We start from the raw sequence: 17,627 nt of genomic DNA, 5'->3' as shown, positions 1-17,627 counted from the left end.
GTCAATTAGGGTGTAGGAGAAAAATGGTGATGAAAAGTGATAAGGGGAAATTTGGCCCTCTAGTGACATCACACCATGTGGCACTTCCAAACCGTTGTTTAACACCTCGACACCACATAAGGTAATAACCTGCTTTTGCTTAGAAGATAGAATCCACCTTGGAACTATCTTAGATGCACCTCGAACACATAGCGCACACTGTGGGAGTGAACCAATGCCACCTTTGCATAAGGGGCGACCTCTCGTTGAGGTCCCATTGACCTGGCTAAGGTCCAACTGGCAACCTACCTGACATGGTGATCGACCTCTTCTACGTGCGCCTTATCATCCCTGAATCCTTTTGGATCATGTCGCCTTACCACTAGAGCTGGCTTCCATATCGCCCGCTTCAGAGGTAATCGGATAAGCACTGTCGGATAAGCATGGCAGGCAAATAAACCACATCCTCTTGAAGATCTTGGACACGCTATATGAAGATCACGATTACCAGTGCCTATATAAAGGCGCCCCCATCAACCAGAGAAGGTACACGTAATTTAGTTGTCACATCTCTCACAACTCTCTTGCTTTATTGTATTCTAGCTCTCTCAATACAATCATCACTAATTTAAGCATTGGATTGTCCACCTTAGACAAAACACCCTGGGTATTTGACAGTTTTCTTGCAACTCGACCAACTGCCTAGTCAGCCCAACATCCAAGCTGTCCTCCAATAATGAGCATTACATTGCGCACCACCAAAAAGAAAATCTTGAAAGTTAAAGTACATATTTTGGTAATTCAACGCATTTGTCAAACGACTTAACGATAAAGGGGATATTTGTCACAAAGTAAAAGCTAAAAGGGATATCTATCTATCGCAAATGGTAGAAGGGGTCTTTCATTTGTTGCAAATGAAAGTTAAGGGGGCAATTGTCACTGATCCCATTGTAAAGGGGTCTTTGTAATTTACCCCAAAAAGGGGATTAGTTGTCTACTTGTCTTTAAAATTTGGCTCCAAAAAAACCCCGTCTACAAAACGTAAAACCCTAGTTTCTTTCTTCCACTATTCACTGCATCACGAGCACTCATGGCCAAGAAAAAAGCCGAATCAAACCCTAAAAGCAGTACCAGTGGTACGAAGAAGAAGAAGAAGAATTCATTGAAGAAACTACTCTCTGGTCCGAATGCCATGGCTATGAAATCGAAGCCTGCGAACGAAAACCCTTTTGAGACTATATGGTCTCGCCGGAAGTTCGATATACTCGGGAAGAAACGCAAGGGAGAGGAAAAACGCGTCGGATTGGCTCGCTCTCGCGCAATCGAAAAGGCAAGTTTGCCCGAATATCCATCATGCGAAACTTACATTCCGGAGATGCAGTACCTTTTTTTTTTCCACTTCTTTTGTTCTTGAATGTTGTTTTTGATTTATCTAAGTAACTCAAAATGATCTAATTTTCCTGTATAATTGGAAACAAGAAATTTATTAAACACAAAAAAGGAATGCTTTTTCTTAAACTTTCTATTAATCGGAGCTTAGCTTAAGCTGCCTCGTACAAGTTACTCGATTGGAAGCACTGAGAAATTTAACTAAAAAATTATGCTTGAACGGAAAACGACAAAAAGTTCTTATATTATTTGTGAATTGGAATTCATGTTGGAATCATGCGATACGGTTTTTGTGGAGTTTTTGATCCCTGCAATCCTCTTCCTGATGCAAATCTTATTTGAAACAGAGGAAGAAGACTTTATTGAAAGAATATGAGCAAAGTGGCAAGTCTTCTGTATTTCTGGACAAGCGTATTGGTGAACAAAACGATGCACTTGGAGAGTTTGATAAAGCCATCTTACGTTCTCAGCATGAACGGAAGGTAAACTTAGTTTAATTGATTCCATGAAGGTTCCTAGGCCATCACATAAGTTTGTTTGCTTGCATATTTAGTAACTTTTGCTTTCATGTATAAAACTTACAAGGCTATTTTTCTTTTTTTTTGATAAGTAACAAGAAAAAATTATTAAAAACAAAAAAACTGGAATAAAACTTACAAGGCTATGACTATCCCCCATCCTATCTGTCTCTGAAGATACTTATGCTTATCTTGATTATAGGATAAGATTAGTTCATGAAATTCAATTTTGTGCCATTAGCAGTCTACCACGCAGTCCAGCTACAAAGTGTTATATACAAGGTGGGGGCGTGGGGCCTATCTAAAGACATGCTGAAAGATAGGATTATCATGTGCCTCCCCGTGTCTATGGCATTCCCACCTTCTCTAATATTAATGTCAAAGCTTTAGTTCCAAATTCCCTACATGCATTTTTCTTTTCATGATAAGAAGCTGTTATTGACACTCTCTGCAATGCTTATGCTAGTTATTCTGATTCTCTGAAGCTGCCGTGTAGGATTCTTTCTACTTTGTTGAAAACCAGTGCACTTTGTTACATAGGTATCATAAAGTTCACTATGACAAGTTGTAACGACTTACATTTTCATGATCTGTTGCAGTTAAAATTGAGGAAGAGTAGCAAGTATAATTTATCTGATGGCGAAGAAGATGATTTTGCAGTCAATGGTGGTGGGTACTTTGGAAGGGATGATTTTGAGGATGAAATGTTGCCAGATGATGATAATGATGCACCTGAGACTCAAAGTATGTTTGCACTAGTTGTAGAGTTTTGAATTTATTGATAGGAATTGGGTTTGCTACTCAGATTGTTTAGTGACAAGCTAGGGGCCATTTGATAACAGTTGAGGTGGCTCAATTGAATGACTCATTTCTTTCTCATTCAGTGAAGTCATTAAGTAGGTCGTGAGCTCCTTAATGGCTGAATGGAATTTTGGGTTGGTTATTATATTGTTAGGTATTTATTATATGGCTATTTTATTCACTTAAGAGCAAAGAATTAATTGATTCAGTCCAGACACTCGTCACACTCCCACCATTGTTAAATGAACCCATGAGCTCAAATGGAGTTTCCATTATCCCTTTCCTCTCCATGATTCATGGAATAAGTTTCAGCCTGTAAGAACTTGCTATGTGATCAAAATAGATCTTCTTTTATGGGAAGTTTCTGTGTTAAAATGATTAAAAGCATGGCTGGCTTTAAATTGGACAAAACACCGTTACAAGATTGTGTATAAAGCTGATATTGACATGGTAATAAATGCATGGCCAATCCAGCGAGTCTCCTATCACTCCTATCAGATGATTGGTCTGGGTCAGGGACAATTCTCTCAACATGACAAAAATAGGTGGAACCTTGTAGGTAAGCTCCCTATTAGACCCGATTAGGAAATTCTTTTCCATGTGTATTCTTACTTAAATATAGTTATTAGTGATCAGATTGGATTGTTACTGCCTTGGAATTTAACTATGTCTTTGGTTATCAGGAATGAACAATAGTAAAAGTGATGTATTTTTTTTCTCTGGTAAAAATTTTAGTTAAAGCAAAGACAAAGCAATGCAAGGGAGGGCAAAAGCCATTTGAGATTTGAGTTTGAACCTGTGGGAAATCAAATTTTGGGAAGTAGTGATCTCCTTTTTCTCTCTCCTTTTTTATTCAACGTCTTCTATTGGTGCAACAAATTGGAGTTGTAATAGATATTTATGGAACTCCCTGTATGGGAAGATTTCATGGGAAAATTTTCCATATTTTGGCCCTTCCCCCTGAAGACCTCCTCTACCTTCTGGCCCTTCCCCTTGAAGTTGATGGTGAGGACTTAGGTTAATCTCCTTTTCTATGGAAGCTTAGGGATAGTTGTGTGAAGCTTGGGGGATGCTTGTTTCAGCAAAATATTCTTGGACTCAAGGTGAGCCTTTAATGGGCTTACAGGGCGTTGATTCTCCCAAAGCAAGGTTATGGGTGTGAATATTCTAAGAAGCTTACCTGTCTGTTTCTTTTTGAGGGAGATTTGGTCAAGACCTTTGGATGGAGCCAGAACTTCAATTCAGTTGCTGATTGCTCGGTCAGGGGGCAGAAGGCTTATATAGTGAAAACTCCTTACCTTTAATAATTTTAACATGGAAGGATGGCTGCCTTTGTTTTCTTTTTGTAAAATTTTTTACATCCCCATGTATACATTTTCTTCTACACTTAATCAATACAATAACATTTGACAGCTTTAGGTGCAGTGGTTAGTTTTCTTTATCATTCCAGATCCTATTTTTATGATCATCTTGGCCACTAACACTACTAAAGAGTTATGCTTAGATGAATGTTGGTCATGATGAAGCTGTGCCCTTTTGGTTATTCAACCTGCCATTCTTTTTTGTTGTCTCCATTTTTACCCACCATTAAAGGATGGTTATATGGCATTTGGAATATGTTAATGTTTCTGTTGAATGTGTACTAGATGATTCTTGTCTTTTTGAATCTGCAATGTGGTTATAAATTATATCTTTCTTCTTTATGCAGAGAATCCAGCCATTTTGAAACATCTTAATACTCCAAATATTCCTGATCAATTGGAAGCTGGTTCAACAGAAGGAGGTGAAAATGTAGGATACATTCTGGTACTTCTGAATTATGTTGAATGTACCATTATTGAGATAAAATTGTGTATCTTTTGTATTCTTGTATCACTAAATAGTGTGGATGTTTTCCTTCAAACTGTAGATGCATTAGTGGGGTAAACTGTTTCTTTTTAAGCTGGGTTACATTGAGTCAGTGTTATCATTTTGATTTTTTTTTTTTTACATCCATTCATCTCCATTAAATTTTCTCTTCTGATAAGATTGGTCATATTTCGTCTGTCCTTGCTTTATTTGTATGTGCCTTTGAAGTGGATTATATGCTCAGTTCTGTTTTTTTCTTTATTTAAGTAAAGTGCCAATTAAAAGTAAGAACCCACATTTTCACTCTTGTCATCCAAAATAGATGCATCCAACAATGGGTAATGATTCTTTACATCCATTAGTATTTATTGATGCAAACGACATGGTTATCTATTGATAAATCATGGATACCACTTGCAAAACCTGATCACACACAATGGCTTTCTCCTTGCAGAAGCACAAGAGCAAAAAAGAAGTGATGGAGGAGATTATTCTGAAGAGCAAATTTTTCAAGGTAGCTCATTTTTTTTTATATTATTGGCACTTGCATTGAATTGGAATCTTATTTGCTCATTTTTACTATTTTTTGTTTCCTAGGCTGAGAAGGCAAAGGAAAAGGAAAAAAATGTAGAGTTGATGGAGCGTTTGGACAAAGATTTCATGTCCTTAATGCAGTCTCAGGCATTCTTGTCAATGGATCTACCAAGCAAAAAGGACCCTTCGGAAGTGATTTTGAATAAGAGCAATTTAGATCCTGTCAGGAAGGAGATATCTGCTACTTCTAACAAAGTATTTCCAAATCAGGTATGCATTTAACCAACTGGAGGTGTGTATCTCATTTCTTTTGTTAAATATAGTTCAATGGGTCTGTGAACCATGGATTTTATTGCTAATCTTCTTTCTAAAAGTTAATTTGTTGGGGTTGTATTCCTATGTGTTTGAAACCATATGGCCCCATCCCACACATCATTAGAATGTTTGCTGAATGATTATTTGGTTTCTATATCTTTTCCTTGATATGCACTCATAATTTAGCAATGGATATGGCATTGAAAAGAATGGAATGAGAAAGCATGATTCATGTAGCTGTCCCCATATAGTTGGGACAGAGCTTAGATAGTGATGATGATCATCTTTTCCTTAATTTCATGATGACCTTTGTTCTAGATTTGGGCAATCTTTTTAATGATGAATTCACCCAAATAAGCAGCTAATTTGGTGGTTGATTCGTCTTAACTCTCAAGACTCTGGATTTCACCTTCTCTGATGAATATTAAGCTTTATATGTATCCATCTTGAGACATTGGTGCAACTGTGCAAGAACAAAGAGCTTGTTTTTATTTGAGAGATGAATCACCTCTGTGAACCCCTACCCAACCCTTCCCCAGTCTAACAACATTTAAAATTTTGAACAGTTCCAAGTGGGCAATGATGTAGGGGATATTGCCCTGTTGTACTTTACTGATGACACCTTCTTGTTGTTGTGTTTTTTTATTCGAGGCCACAGGTGAGAACATTGAAAATTTGAATTCCCTATTGACCCTTCCCCAGTCTAACAACATTTAAAATTTTGAACAGTTCCAAGTAGGCAATGATGTAGGGGATCTTGCCCTGTTGTACTTTACTGATGACACCTTCTTGTTGTTGTGTTTTTTTATTTGAGGCCACAGGTGAGAACATTGAAAATTTGAATTCCCTATTGACCCTTCCCCAGTCTAACAACATTTAAAATTTTGAACAGTTCCAAGTGGGCAATGATGTAGGGGATCTTGCCCTGTTGTACTTTACTGATGACACCTTCTTGTTGTTGTGTTTTTTTATTTGAGGCCACAGGTGAGAACATTGAAAATTTGAATTCCCTATTGAGGTGGTTTGAGGGCTGTGGATCAACTTTCAGAAAAGTGAACTGATTGCTGTTGGGCAGGTTCCATATGTGGATGAATTTGGATGAAATTTTAGGGTGGTTCGGAAAAGGTGCCTACAAGGCACTTGGGGCTCAATGCAACTTTAGAAGCATTTGGGAAGACAAAGTATTTATCCAAAAGAGGTAAATTGGTTCTTCTCAAACCCTTGGAGGTGTGGTCTCCCCCAATCGGCAGTGGTTGAAATTGAACTTCTATGGTAGTAGTGTGGGCAATCCAGGTCCTTCAGGAATTGGAAGGGTGATAAGAGATGAGGGCGGTATTATACGTGCCTTGTACCCAGGCTCAATTGAGCAAGGTGGTTCTGTAAGAGCAGAATTATTAGCTGCAGTTTTTGTGGTAAAGATGTCTAAAGAACTGGGATTTTGAAGGTTGGCTTTTGAAGGTCATTCGGAGCTGGTAGTGCGGTGGTTAAAGAGTAGGGGGTGATTTGGCAACTTAAAAATGAATTCAGGCGCTTCAAATGTCTATCAAAAGACATGACCATTCAAACAAAGTGGGTTAGGAGATTTGCTAATAGTCGGGCAGATGGCTTAGCTGAACAAGGGGTTCGAAGACAACAAATGTACTGGACTCATTTGTATTACAGCTTATAATACAGATGGGTGGGTCCATCCTGTAATGGGTTTGACAGTTTTTTTTTTTTTTCCACAATATTTTCTTCTTAAAGGTAATGGACGAATGTGTTTCTGTGTTGCTGATAAAAAAAGGTTCTTCTGAAGAGCGTCTTAGCTGTACTACCCACCTATTACCTCTCCCTTCTCCCTATTCCATTGGAAGTTTCTGGTCAGTTGGAGAAGAAAATTAGAGAATTCTTGTTGAAAGGGTGGATTATAAGGTTAATGAACTTCAATATTGCACTGCTTGGCAAATGGTGTTGGTGCTTTGGTGAGGAGCCTGAGAGTGTATGGAGAAAGGTGATCAAGGACAAATTTGGCATAAGGGAGATGGAGCAGGAACCTGGGAACAACATTCAGATCTATGGGACTTCAATGTGGATGGATATTGAAAAGATCTATCCATCTTTCTCTAAAGGTGTTAATGTGTTAACTATAAAGTAGGTGAGGGAGACAGAATCGGGTTCGGATTGATAGATGGTGTGGGCAGTATACACTGACAGACATTTTTTCTTCCCTCTACCTATTAGCACAGTATAGGGAAGAGATGGTCAAAGATTGTTATTCAGAAGTGAATAGCTCGGTTACATGGAGTCCATTTTCAGGAGGAACTTAAATGATTCGGAGATGGAGCAAATGATGGTTCTGTTACAACCAATTCAGAGCATTATCCCTCAGATAGGTATCAGATTTGAGGGGATGGATGTGGGAGAAAAAAGTGTTTTTTTTTTCCTATAAAATTCCTTCTACAGGTACGTAAGGCAGGAGTATGGCTGTGAGTTTCCTGCTAGAAGGTTTTGGATTTCACGGCCCCCCTCAAAAATAAAATTTTTGGTATGGACTGTTGCTTTAAAAAAGTGTTTGATTCGCGATAAACTGTTGAGAAGGGGAATGGTGTTAGATCAGGTGGGCATACTGCTCTGAAAGTTTCGAATCTACAAATCATATTTTCTTGCATTGCCAGTTTGCAGCCAGAACCTGGTAGACTGTTCTAGAGACTTTTGAGTGGGTGAGATGCTTCCCACAGTCTATTCAATCCTTTCTTTAGAGTTGGTGACTAGAAGGTATCAAGAGAATGGGGCAAATCTTGTGGAATCTAATGCCAATGCAGTATTTTGGGGTATTTGGGGGGAGGAAAACAGCAGGGTTTTTGAGAACTCCATCAGTTCAATTGCTGATGTATTGGGAAGAATCAGAGGAAAGATGTGTTCTTGGTGCTCTGGGCATATATAGTCAATTTTTTAATAGAGACATACTTTTTATTGTTAATATCTTGCCAACAAAGCTGCATTTATTTTTGCATATTAATGCAATACTTTACCTTTTAAAAAAGCAGAGCTATTCCTTTCAAAGGGCAGGAAGTTCTTATAAGCAAGCCTCAAGGGCAAAAAGAAGAGTTACAAATAATATCTAGGAAGATACATAAGGCTGTCAATGGATTAGATCATGATCCAATCTAGTACTACTAGTCTACTAGGGCAGATTTGAATAGTATCATAGATTCGTTTACCGGTTCATGTCCAAACCATAAAGTATAGACTGAATAATAACTGAGTTTACTCCATGACACCCTGATTTCTGTGTCTTTATTTATAGAATGTGGATGGTGGGATATTTGATTGAATCCGGATCTTGTTTGGCAATTCCAATAATTGAAGGTCTGCAAGCTCACACTGGCAGTCGATTGTGCGAATCTGAATCTGCCTTGCTTATTCCCTGATTTTAAGTTCAATTCATGTGGCTTGAACTGAGTTGGAGACATCAAATGGAAAGCTTCTGGAGACCCATGTGAACAGATTGATGACTTAGTGTTTGATGGGTCTGTTGTTTACCTCTTATGAATAAATGTGTTTCTTTTCCATAATGCTCATTCAAGTGGCTTTGGCTTCTTATACTCTCCTTATATCCTTTTTTTAGTGATTGCAATGCTACCTCTATTCCTACAAGTGTTTATTGTTGACTTTCTTACCTTTATTGCCTTTTCTTAGTCTTCATTTATGTATGGCCATCTGGTTTCTTGGAGATTGTTATATATTGTGTTTTTGCTGAGTTAATTCTGTTCATTAAATTGATTTTTCCATTGTCTTTCTTACAGGTACAACCTGATGCCTATGACAAGTTTGTTAACCAGATGGTACTTGATATGCGTGCTCGCCCATCTGACAGAACAAAGACGGATGAAGAAATAGCACAAGAAGAGAAAGAACGACTGGAGAGATTAGAGGTTGGATTTCACTTTCTAGAAGCTTTCTTTTCTTAGTTTGTATCTCTGTATTTGCCTCTCTTTTTCTTTTAAAAAATTTCCTTTGTATTATCCTTTTTAATAAATTATTTCTCATCATTGATAAAAGGGAAATCACTAGTTCCATTTTTTTCCTCTTAATCTGTTTTGCATTTCCTTTCTTATTGTGTCTTTTTGACAAGTTCATTTCTTGATAAAGATAAAAATGAACATTCTTTATATTTGTTCAGGAGGAGCGCAAGAAAAGGATGCTTGCTACTGATGATTCTGATGATGAAGGCAGTGATGGCCATGAAGATACTGATAAAGAATATGACCATAAGTTACGCCCTATCTCTGGTGATGATCTAGGTGATTCCTTCTCTTTCCATGAAGAGCCAAAGAACAGAAGGGGCTGGGTTGATGAGGTTCTTGAGAGAAAAGATGTAGATGATTCTGCAAGTGAAGCATCTTCTGAGGATTCAGGAAGCGACGAAGATGATAGTGATGAAGAAGGAAGTGATAAAAATAATAGTGAATCTGGGAAGTCACATTCCTTGAAGGACTGGGAGCAGAGCGATGAGGACAACCTCAGTACAGATATTGAAGAAGAAGAAGAAGAAGAAGAAGAGGGGGAAGAGGATAAGGAGGGGAAAGGCTTGCATAAGGTGGACAACAATATGCAAGAAATCAAGAACAAGAAGGCAGATCCTTTAGATGCGGAGAAAACAAAGTCAAGTCAGAAACAACATCCAATTAAACAAGGGGAGCTTCACTATACAATTGAAGCTCCAACAAACTTGTCAGATTTATGCACCTTGCTGGATAATCGGTCTGATGCTGAAATAGTTGAGGCTATCAATCGGATCCGTATATATAATGCAATCAAACTTGCGGCAGAGAATCGGAAGAAAATGCAAGTATGACTCTGTTATCTATTTATTACTGATTTGCACATAGAATGTAAATTTGAAAAGAATGCATATGATACTTTCCATCAGTATTTAGAAGCTTGGAAACTGAAACAAAAAAGCCAGTGGTCTTTATTTAGGAGTTTTCCACCTAGTCTGTGTTACTGCTTTGTTAATTCAGTTGATACATCTGTTAGATTTAGCTGCATTGAGTAATTAGGTATATTGACGAATTTGGAGTTGAGAAACATACCTTGGCAATATTGCTGAAAGTATGCACTTTTGCAGGTCTTTTATGGCGTCTTGTTGCAATATTTTGCTGTCTTAGCAAATAAAAAGCCATTGAACTTTAAGCTATTGAATTTGTTGGTTATGCCATTGATAGAGATGAGTGCGGAGACCCCATACTTTGCAGCTATTTGTGCCCGTCAACGTATACTTCGCATTCGGACCCAATTCTGTGAGGATGTCAAGAGGCAAGGTATGGAATTTATTAAGTTCTAAAGTTCTTTTTACATTTATGTTTAGTTTTATGAGCTATGTCATGAAGGACATGACTCCCTATGAAACTTGTGTTGGACAAAAGTTGGAAGTATGGACATTTCTTTATTGCTTCAGATTGTGCATGAATCTGTCTTCTACAGTCTTATTTTGTAACTGTCTTTGTGCCGCTTTCAAATTATGTTGGCATATACACATAAAAACACATTACTGGCTGTGATTTTTTTGGGTGTTGCATTATGTTGCACCTAAATAATTATCAGAAGATGATAGTCTTGTCCATACCCATGGATTATGGGTTATATATCATTGCATGTTGCTTTTGTCTAAGGCTAGCCCATAATATACCTCTTTCTCTGATCTTTGCAGAGAAAAGTTGTTGGCCTTCTTTGAAGACTTTGTTACTTCTGAGGCTGTGGTCTATGATATTTCCTTGCTCTGACTTTCGACATGTAGTCATGACACCAGCTATCTTGTTGATGTGCGATTATCTGATGCGTTGTCCTATATTGTGTGGACGGGATATTGCAGTAGGATCTTTCTTATGTTCAATGGTTCTCTCTGTACGTACATTGCCAGAAATTATCATATATTTATTCTTCAGTTGAGAACCATCACAATGATTTTAGTGCAAGTGCCATCAAACTTCTATACATTCATCATTGCATGATGGTTGATTTTGTACTTAGTGTGATTGGTATTCATTAATTGAAGCAGAGCATAAGTGACTTGTTGTTTGATCTGATCTGCTTCTTTAGGTTGTTAAACAATCTCAGAAGTTCTGTCCAGAGGCCATAATATTTCTGAAAACTTTGCTTATGTCAGCTTCAGATGCAAAACTGGGGTCATGCCATCATTCCCAGGTACATCATCAACTTGTGTTGTTTGAGAATTTTTGTTTATCCTGCATATATTCCAACTGTCTTACATTCAATTGAAGAAATTAGTTGCTGCACTTGGGTTAGGTGTCTGTTGTTATGGCCCTATTCTGTGTTGTGTTGCAGGATGGTTTGATAGAAAGAAGCATTTGTAGCTTTCCTGGTTAATATTTTCTTGTAGAAGTTGTAAATTGCATTTCTGTTCATAACAACTACAATTATCCATTCCTTGCCTTACATAAGTCTCTCTCTGTATCTTCCCCACTCCCCCTTTCCCATTCTTCTTGAAGAGGTGAAGGAAAAAAGCAACACCATTTATTGCTTTATTTTGTTGGTTGACAGCTTTACTATCTTGTGGAACTAAAAATGTTGACACCATGGCTGCGATTACATGATCATGTTTCTGAGATTCATACTCTAGATTTCCTTGATGTGATGGACATGCCAGAGGATTCCTCCTTCTTTAGCTCTGATGATTTCCGGTTAGTTTTATTTTGGAAATTAGTTTTTTTTTTTTTTCCTGCTTATCTATAGCTATATAGATTGGAATGTAGCTTGGTCTTGCCACATACTATGTGCTTTGTTTACTATATCTATTCACCTTTTGGACTGACCAATAGATGAAACACTACTTGGATATGTCTTACCTTGCGGGTAGCTATAATGAGGTGAATAAGAATCTAGTCATGTTGACTTTTAAATTCTATGGTCCACAATAAGCTTTTGTTTAGATGATGTTTATTATCCACAAACTTCAATTTCCAGCCATGATCCATTGATTGGAAGATCATGACTGTTGTACTTGTAAACACATCGGTGCATATGGGTTAGGTGTGCCTACTAATGATGAGGTCACTTCCCTTAATATGTATTTTTCTATATGAATCTCCTTTGGACTGTTGTTGAATGGACATGCTTACTATCCTTTCAAACTGCAGGGTCGGTGTGCTTGTATCTGTGGTTGAAACACTACGAGGATTTGTTCATATATATGATGGACTTGCCTCCTTCCCTGAAATATTTATGCCCGTTTCCACTTTATTGTATGGAGTGGCAAAACAAGAGTTCTTGCCAGATGTTTTACAAGAAAATTTTGGCAATGTTGCTGAGTTGATAAAGAACAAAGCCAATGAACATCAAATGTTGCGTCAGCCACTTCAAATGCGGAAGCAAAAGCCAGTGCCAAACAAGCAATTAACACCAAAATTTGAGGAGAAGTATTTCTCTTTCTGAAGCTTTATTGTCCATGATCTAATTATATAACTCATTTATATAATTAATGTTTAAATCAGTAATTTGATCAAGAACTGTTGATGCAGTTTTGTGAAGGGTAGAGATTATGATCCGGACCGTGAAAGGGCGGAGAGAAAGAAGTTGAAGAAACTTCTCAAACGGGAAGCTAAAGGAGCAGCTCGAGAACTACGCAAAGATAATTATTTCTTATCTGAGGTAAAGGAGAAGGAGAGGGCAATACTGGAAGAGGAACGAGCTGAGAAATATGGGAAGGCATGGAATTTCCTACAAGAACAAGAACATGCTTTCAAATCTGGGCAGTTGGGAAAAGGCAGGAAGAGAAGAAGATGAAGCTGTTCATTGAGATACCTTTATTGCATTGTACCTCCTTCCACATCTCTTGCTTTGTCTGCTGAAATCAAGGTAACTTCTTATTAGCCTCTATTTGTATTTTTTTTGCCAGTCTGCCTCCATATTCTATCGTCCATCTGTTCTGTTATTTTTGTTGTTGCTATTATTATAGCTTTTCACCATGAGTGAGTAATAAAGAATATAATACCATTTATTCTTGAGAGTTTTTACTTTGACTCCTTGTCTTCTTAGCTTTTTGTAGAATATAAATTGATCCGCTATGGCTGCATCCTAACATTATACATACTATTCAATTTGGAGGTCTCCTTCACTAAATGCTGACACGTCTATTTCTATTCTTGTGGCAATGTTTGACCTTGTTAAATATTAAATTGTATTTTTGTTGGCCGTCATTAGAAAGCTCCATGTTTTGAGCTATAGAAATCCTTCATTGTGACTCTAATAATGCTAATGAATTATTGTTAGTATGCTGATTTTGGGATTGCAATCAAATAAAGAATTATGAGGTTCTATTACCTATGATTCCTTCCCATTGCAAACGTCTTCATGGAGCTCCCATTGTTCCTCTTTATCAAGTGACAATACCTACAAAGTTTCCATGTAAATTTGTTTCATGTTCATTAGAGCTTTATTTATAGTTTTGGTCAGCATCATGACCAAATGACATCGAGCGAATTGCACACGAGGACATGTGAATCATAAATTTCTATTTAAACAAAAATCTGAGTTAGACTTGGACAAAATTCCTTCAGTTTGTAAGTTGGAGATTAGAATTTTGTGGTTGTAGGCATCTACATTTTTTTTTGCTAATTCAGTTCTTTTCTCTTTGCTAGGTGTTCATCTAATGCAAAAGTTTGGTCTATTCTTTATGGCAAACCTAGTAGCAAAGCACCAAGGTTGTAGCAAGTACTCTGACGTGTTCTAAGTGCAACTTGGTTTAGATGAATAGCTCCTGCGTCCATAGGTTGGGAAGTTTTCTATTTCCATTTTGATGCTATGGCTACTTTGAAAACTTTGAGATCAAGGTGGCATGTTTTGCTTGCGAGAAGATAAATCAAAAGTTGGAGGAATCTACGTTGAAGGGAAATGTTGCTAGCTACATTTCTATAAACATACTCATGGTTAGTAATATCATGTAAATATTAGTTCAATAATCAATAAGTAAACTTTGAAATGTGATAGTTGTCTAAAAAGTCCGCTGTGAGAAGCATGAAAGGTGCAGTCTAAACTTTTTTACATTGGTAATTGGAGGCAGAGAGAAACAATGTTAAGACGGGATAAGGGTTTCTAACCACTGAATGACTTATTTAGGTGTTTGCATTAATGCTACATTTATATATATCTGCTAGATTCTTGATGAGTGTTCTCAAAGAGGTCGTGGCTGTCATGCTTGCATTATTTGCTCTAGGCTCTTTATTTCTCTGTGAAATTTGAAGAATGTCAGGCTAAAATTCCTAATACTATGGCTGGTTCCCTATCCAAAGCAACAAGTCTAGTCTTAAAGATTATGATGCTCACTTTGTAGATTTAAAAATTAAAACACTGTAATTCTTGGGCGTCTATGTTATTCGTTTACTTGAAAGCAGAGCAAGTGTGATGGTTTGGAGGTTGGGAATGGCAACAGGGCGAGAACGGGGAGCTACTCATCATCACCGTCCCCATTGGGATCCCATTCCCGCTGGGATTCTTAATCCCCGTCATTTTTTTTTTCCTGATGTCAGTTTCACTTTATTTTATTTCTTCATTCCAATATTTTTAAATAAAGTATGCACAATATACAATCTTATCAAAATAAAATAAATTTAAATACATTTTAAACATATCTTTAAAGATATTTAATACAAATTATTTGACTAATTAATGAGAAAAACACAAATACTTAATATTAATAATACATACAATCACCAATCATTGAGGACCCCGTTGGGTGTCCTCGTCCTCACTACGGGGGTTGAAAAATTTTCTATCCCCCACATTTGTGGTGAATTCTTGTGGGGATTGGGGAAATGGGTAAACTTGTCATCCCTGGGCTGGGATGCGCTACATTAAAAGTGTTTATACATATTATATATAACAGGCACCCTAACAAATTCTTTAAATCTCCTTATTCTCCAAATTACCCGGGTTGGTCCATCCAATGAGACTGACAATTCCAGATCACAAGTTCCTTGGTTACTTTGCATGAATTCCGTGGAGTTGGAAATTTTCAAGGGAACTGTATTGCTATTGCGGGAAAGGTGCCATGTGATAATAGGAATTCTTATTTCTTTTGGGACAGCCTCCAACTAACAGAGGCTGTCAACAGGGTTGTAGCACAATGATCATTTGCTGGTCCACCTTCTAACATTTATCCGTTCAACATACAGCCGCTTGTTTCCATATGGTCCCGCTTTGCTTAAACTAATATCTGTGGTTCATCTAATTTTTATCTTTTTGTGTCACGGGTTCAATAGAGGTAAAAGAAATACCCTGTGCAATAGAGTGTGTCGGTGGGAACTGGGAAAGTTATCGCCGAAATATTGACCACTGTGAAGCCCTGAGATGAAAACGAGCAAAGATAATCTTGAATTATCTTTAAGTTTCTTAATGTGCTTATCTTGATCTTGGGGTAGGCATCTGGCGCCAAATATCCAAGTGGATAAATGATAATCATTCCTACAGTAATGCCGTGTGATCAAACTCAGCCACATTCAGAACTAGGTACAGTTATTGGTTTAACAGACGACTTTTTTTTTTTCTTCGCAGGGTATATTTTAAAAGTTTAAAGAACAGCCAAGGGCTCTTTTGCCCTTTGACTTTTTTTTTGTCAAGCTAAACTTTTTGGATGGTTTAGCATGGTATATTTAAGTAGTTTTGTTGAAGCCACAGTACACATTATCAAGTAATTACCCCTTAATTTTATTGATAATAGTGGCATGATAAGAAACATTATATTCCTATTATCTGTGTTACGACAAGGTGTTGCTATCACAAAATAATCCTTTATTCCTTGTGTATCATTGTAAGTTGTCAAAACCTTGGATGTGTATAACTTGACAATTAATTGTTGAAACAGAAAAATAGGAGTGTAAATGGATCGGATCATTCCGATTTGAGATTCGATCCTATTTGATCAAATTTGGATCACGCCTGTTTGGATTTTTAGATCAGATCTGATTTGGATCATCCCTATCTGATCCAAAAAGATTTGATCCGATATATATTATATATTTATAAATATATATAATACATATTATTTATTTATTTATAAATATATTTTTTATATTATACTTTTATAAATTTTTTATATTATTTATTTATTTTTTATAAAAAACATGTATATATATGATGAAAATGATTAAAAAATACTTGTGTTTTTTGTTTTTATTTTATTTAAATTAATATATTTTATTTTTCTTTTAATAATTTATTAATTTTTAAATAAAATAAGTCGAATCAGATCAGATCCGAAGATTCAACTTACTGATAGGACTCAAATTCAAATAGAGTCGTATCATAACCATTTGGATATTCGGAACCGACATAAACAGTATCGGATGGATTCAAATATACCCTGATTTAAATCCGATCCATTTGCATACCTCCCTAGTCCAAAAACCCCATCTACAAGGGATTTGACTTCATGACTTCTTAACAAATCCCATCTATTTGGTATTAGACTCCCATTTGTATGGCTGGTGCTTGTATTTAGCCACCACAATTGAAGCTTTGATTCATTGCTCAAACTTATAAGTGAATCTGTTCGTGTACTTGGGTTCAAGTTTCTTCCATTGTCGCTTGTAAAAAATAAAAAAATAAAAAAATAAAAAACTAGCGATGCTGTGAAGTGTTGTGTTGAAACACTGAAAATTGTGGAAGGGAGAAATCCAATAAATGGTGGGGGTAAAGTTGCCCCCATAGCAAAATATGCACTTAGAATTTTACTCTGTATGGGAACTGGAGTATACTGGATTAAAAGTAACCACTTATGGGATGATACACCACTTCGGCTTAATCTGCAGGCCTACAGCAACTTTTATCCTGACTGTCCCAATATTAGGAGTTAAGTCCCACCCTTACTGTCACCCCATTTTTTCTTAAAAATAAAAATGGAGACGAATGGGTTAAGCCTCTGTCTTTATCAAAACAATAATAAAAGGAAATTTCTGTATAATTTCCTACGCTTTGTCACGTAATTGCCATATAGTCATAATCGTTCTTTTTTTCCCACTAACCAACCTACAAACGCAGATAATCCACACATAAACATGTATTTAGAAAATAATCTGCACTCAGGAAGTCCCATGATGCCCTCCTACTATTTAATGTTCCAAATTCCCCAGATTTAATTATTAGGCTTAGTTTGGGAGGAGTATAAATATAAATATGTAGAGTACAAAACCTTATATTTTGTATTATTTTCTATATATTTACATTCCCATTTGCTTATAAATTTCT

At 36.8% G+C, this 17,627-nt stretch overlaps 1 protein-coding gene across 1 annotated transcript; it reads left to right on the top strand.

The window, feature by feature from the left end:
* The first annotated feature begins 997 nt into the window (after window positions 1-997).
* Window positions 998-14,521, top strand: LOC104597882 (nucleolar-like protein). The gene is made up of 15 exons (XM_010259650.3): window positions 998-1,309; window positions 1,716-1,850; window positions 2,486-2,630; window positions 4,396-4,478; window positions 4,990-5,049; window positions 5,133-5,339; window positions 9,170-9,298; window positions 9,547-10,215; window positions 10,495-10,687; window positions 11,077-11,270; window positions 11,466-11,570; window positions 11,928-12,067; window positions 12,524-12,802; window positions 12,905-13,241; window positions 14,024-14,521. Exons 1-14 carry the CDS (start codon window positions 1,070-1,072, stop codon window positions 13,167-13,169), a joined length of 2,844 nt encoding a protein of 947 aa, XP_010257952.1. The 5' UTR covers window positions 998-1,069; the 3' UTR covers window positions 13,170-13,241; window positions 14,024-14,521.
* Window positions 14,522-17,627: the final 3,106 nt, after the last annotated feature.

Source organism: Nelumbo nucifera, chromosome 4 (genome assembly GCF_055504915.1).
Source record: "Nelumbo nucifera cultivar China Antique chromosome 4, China Antique-T2T, whole genome shotgun sequence".
Lineage (NCBI taxonomy): Eukaryota > Viridiplantae > Streptophyta > Magnoliopsida > Proteales > Nelumbonaceae > Nelumbo > Nelumbo nucifera.
Note: the sequence above shows the minus strand (reverse complement) of the source record. Positions and strands in the feature narration are given on the sequence as shown.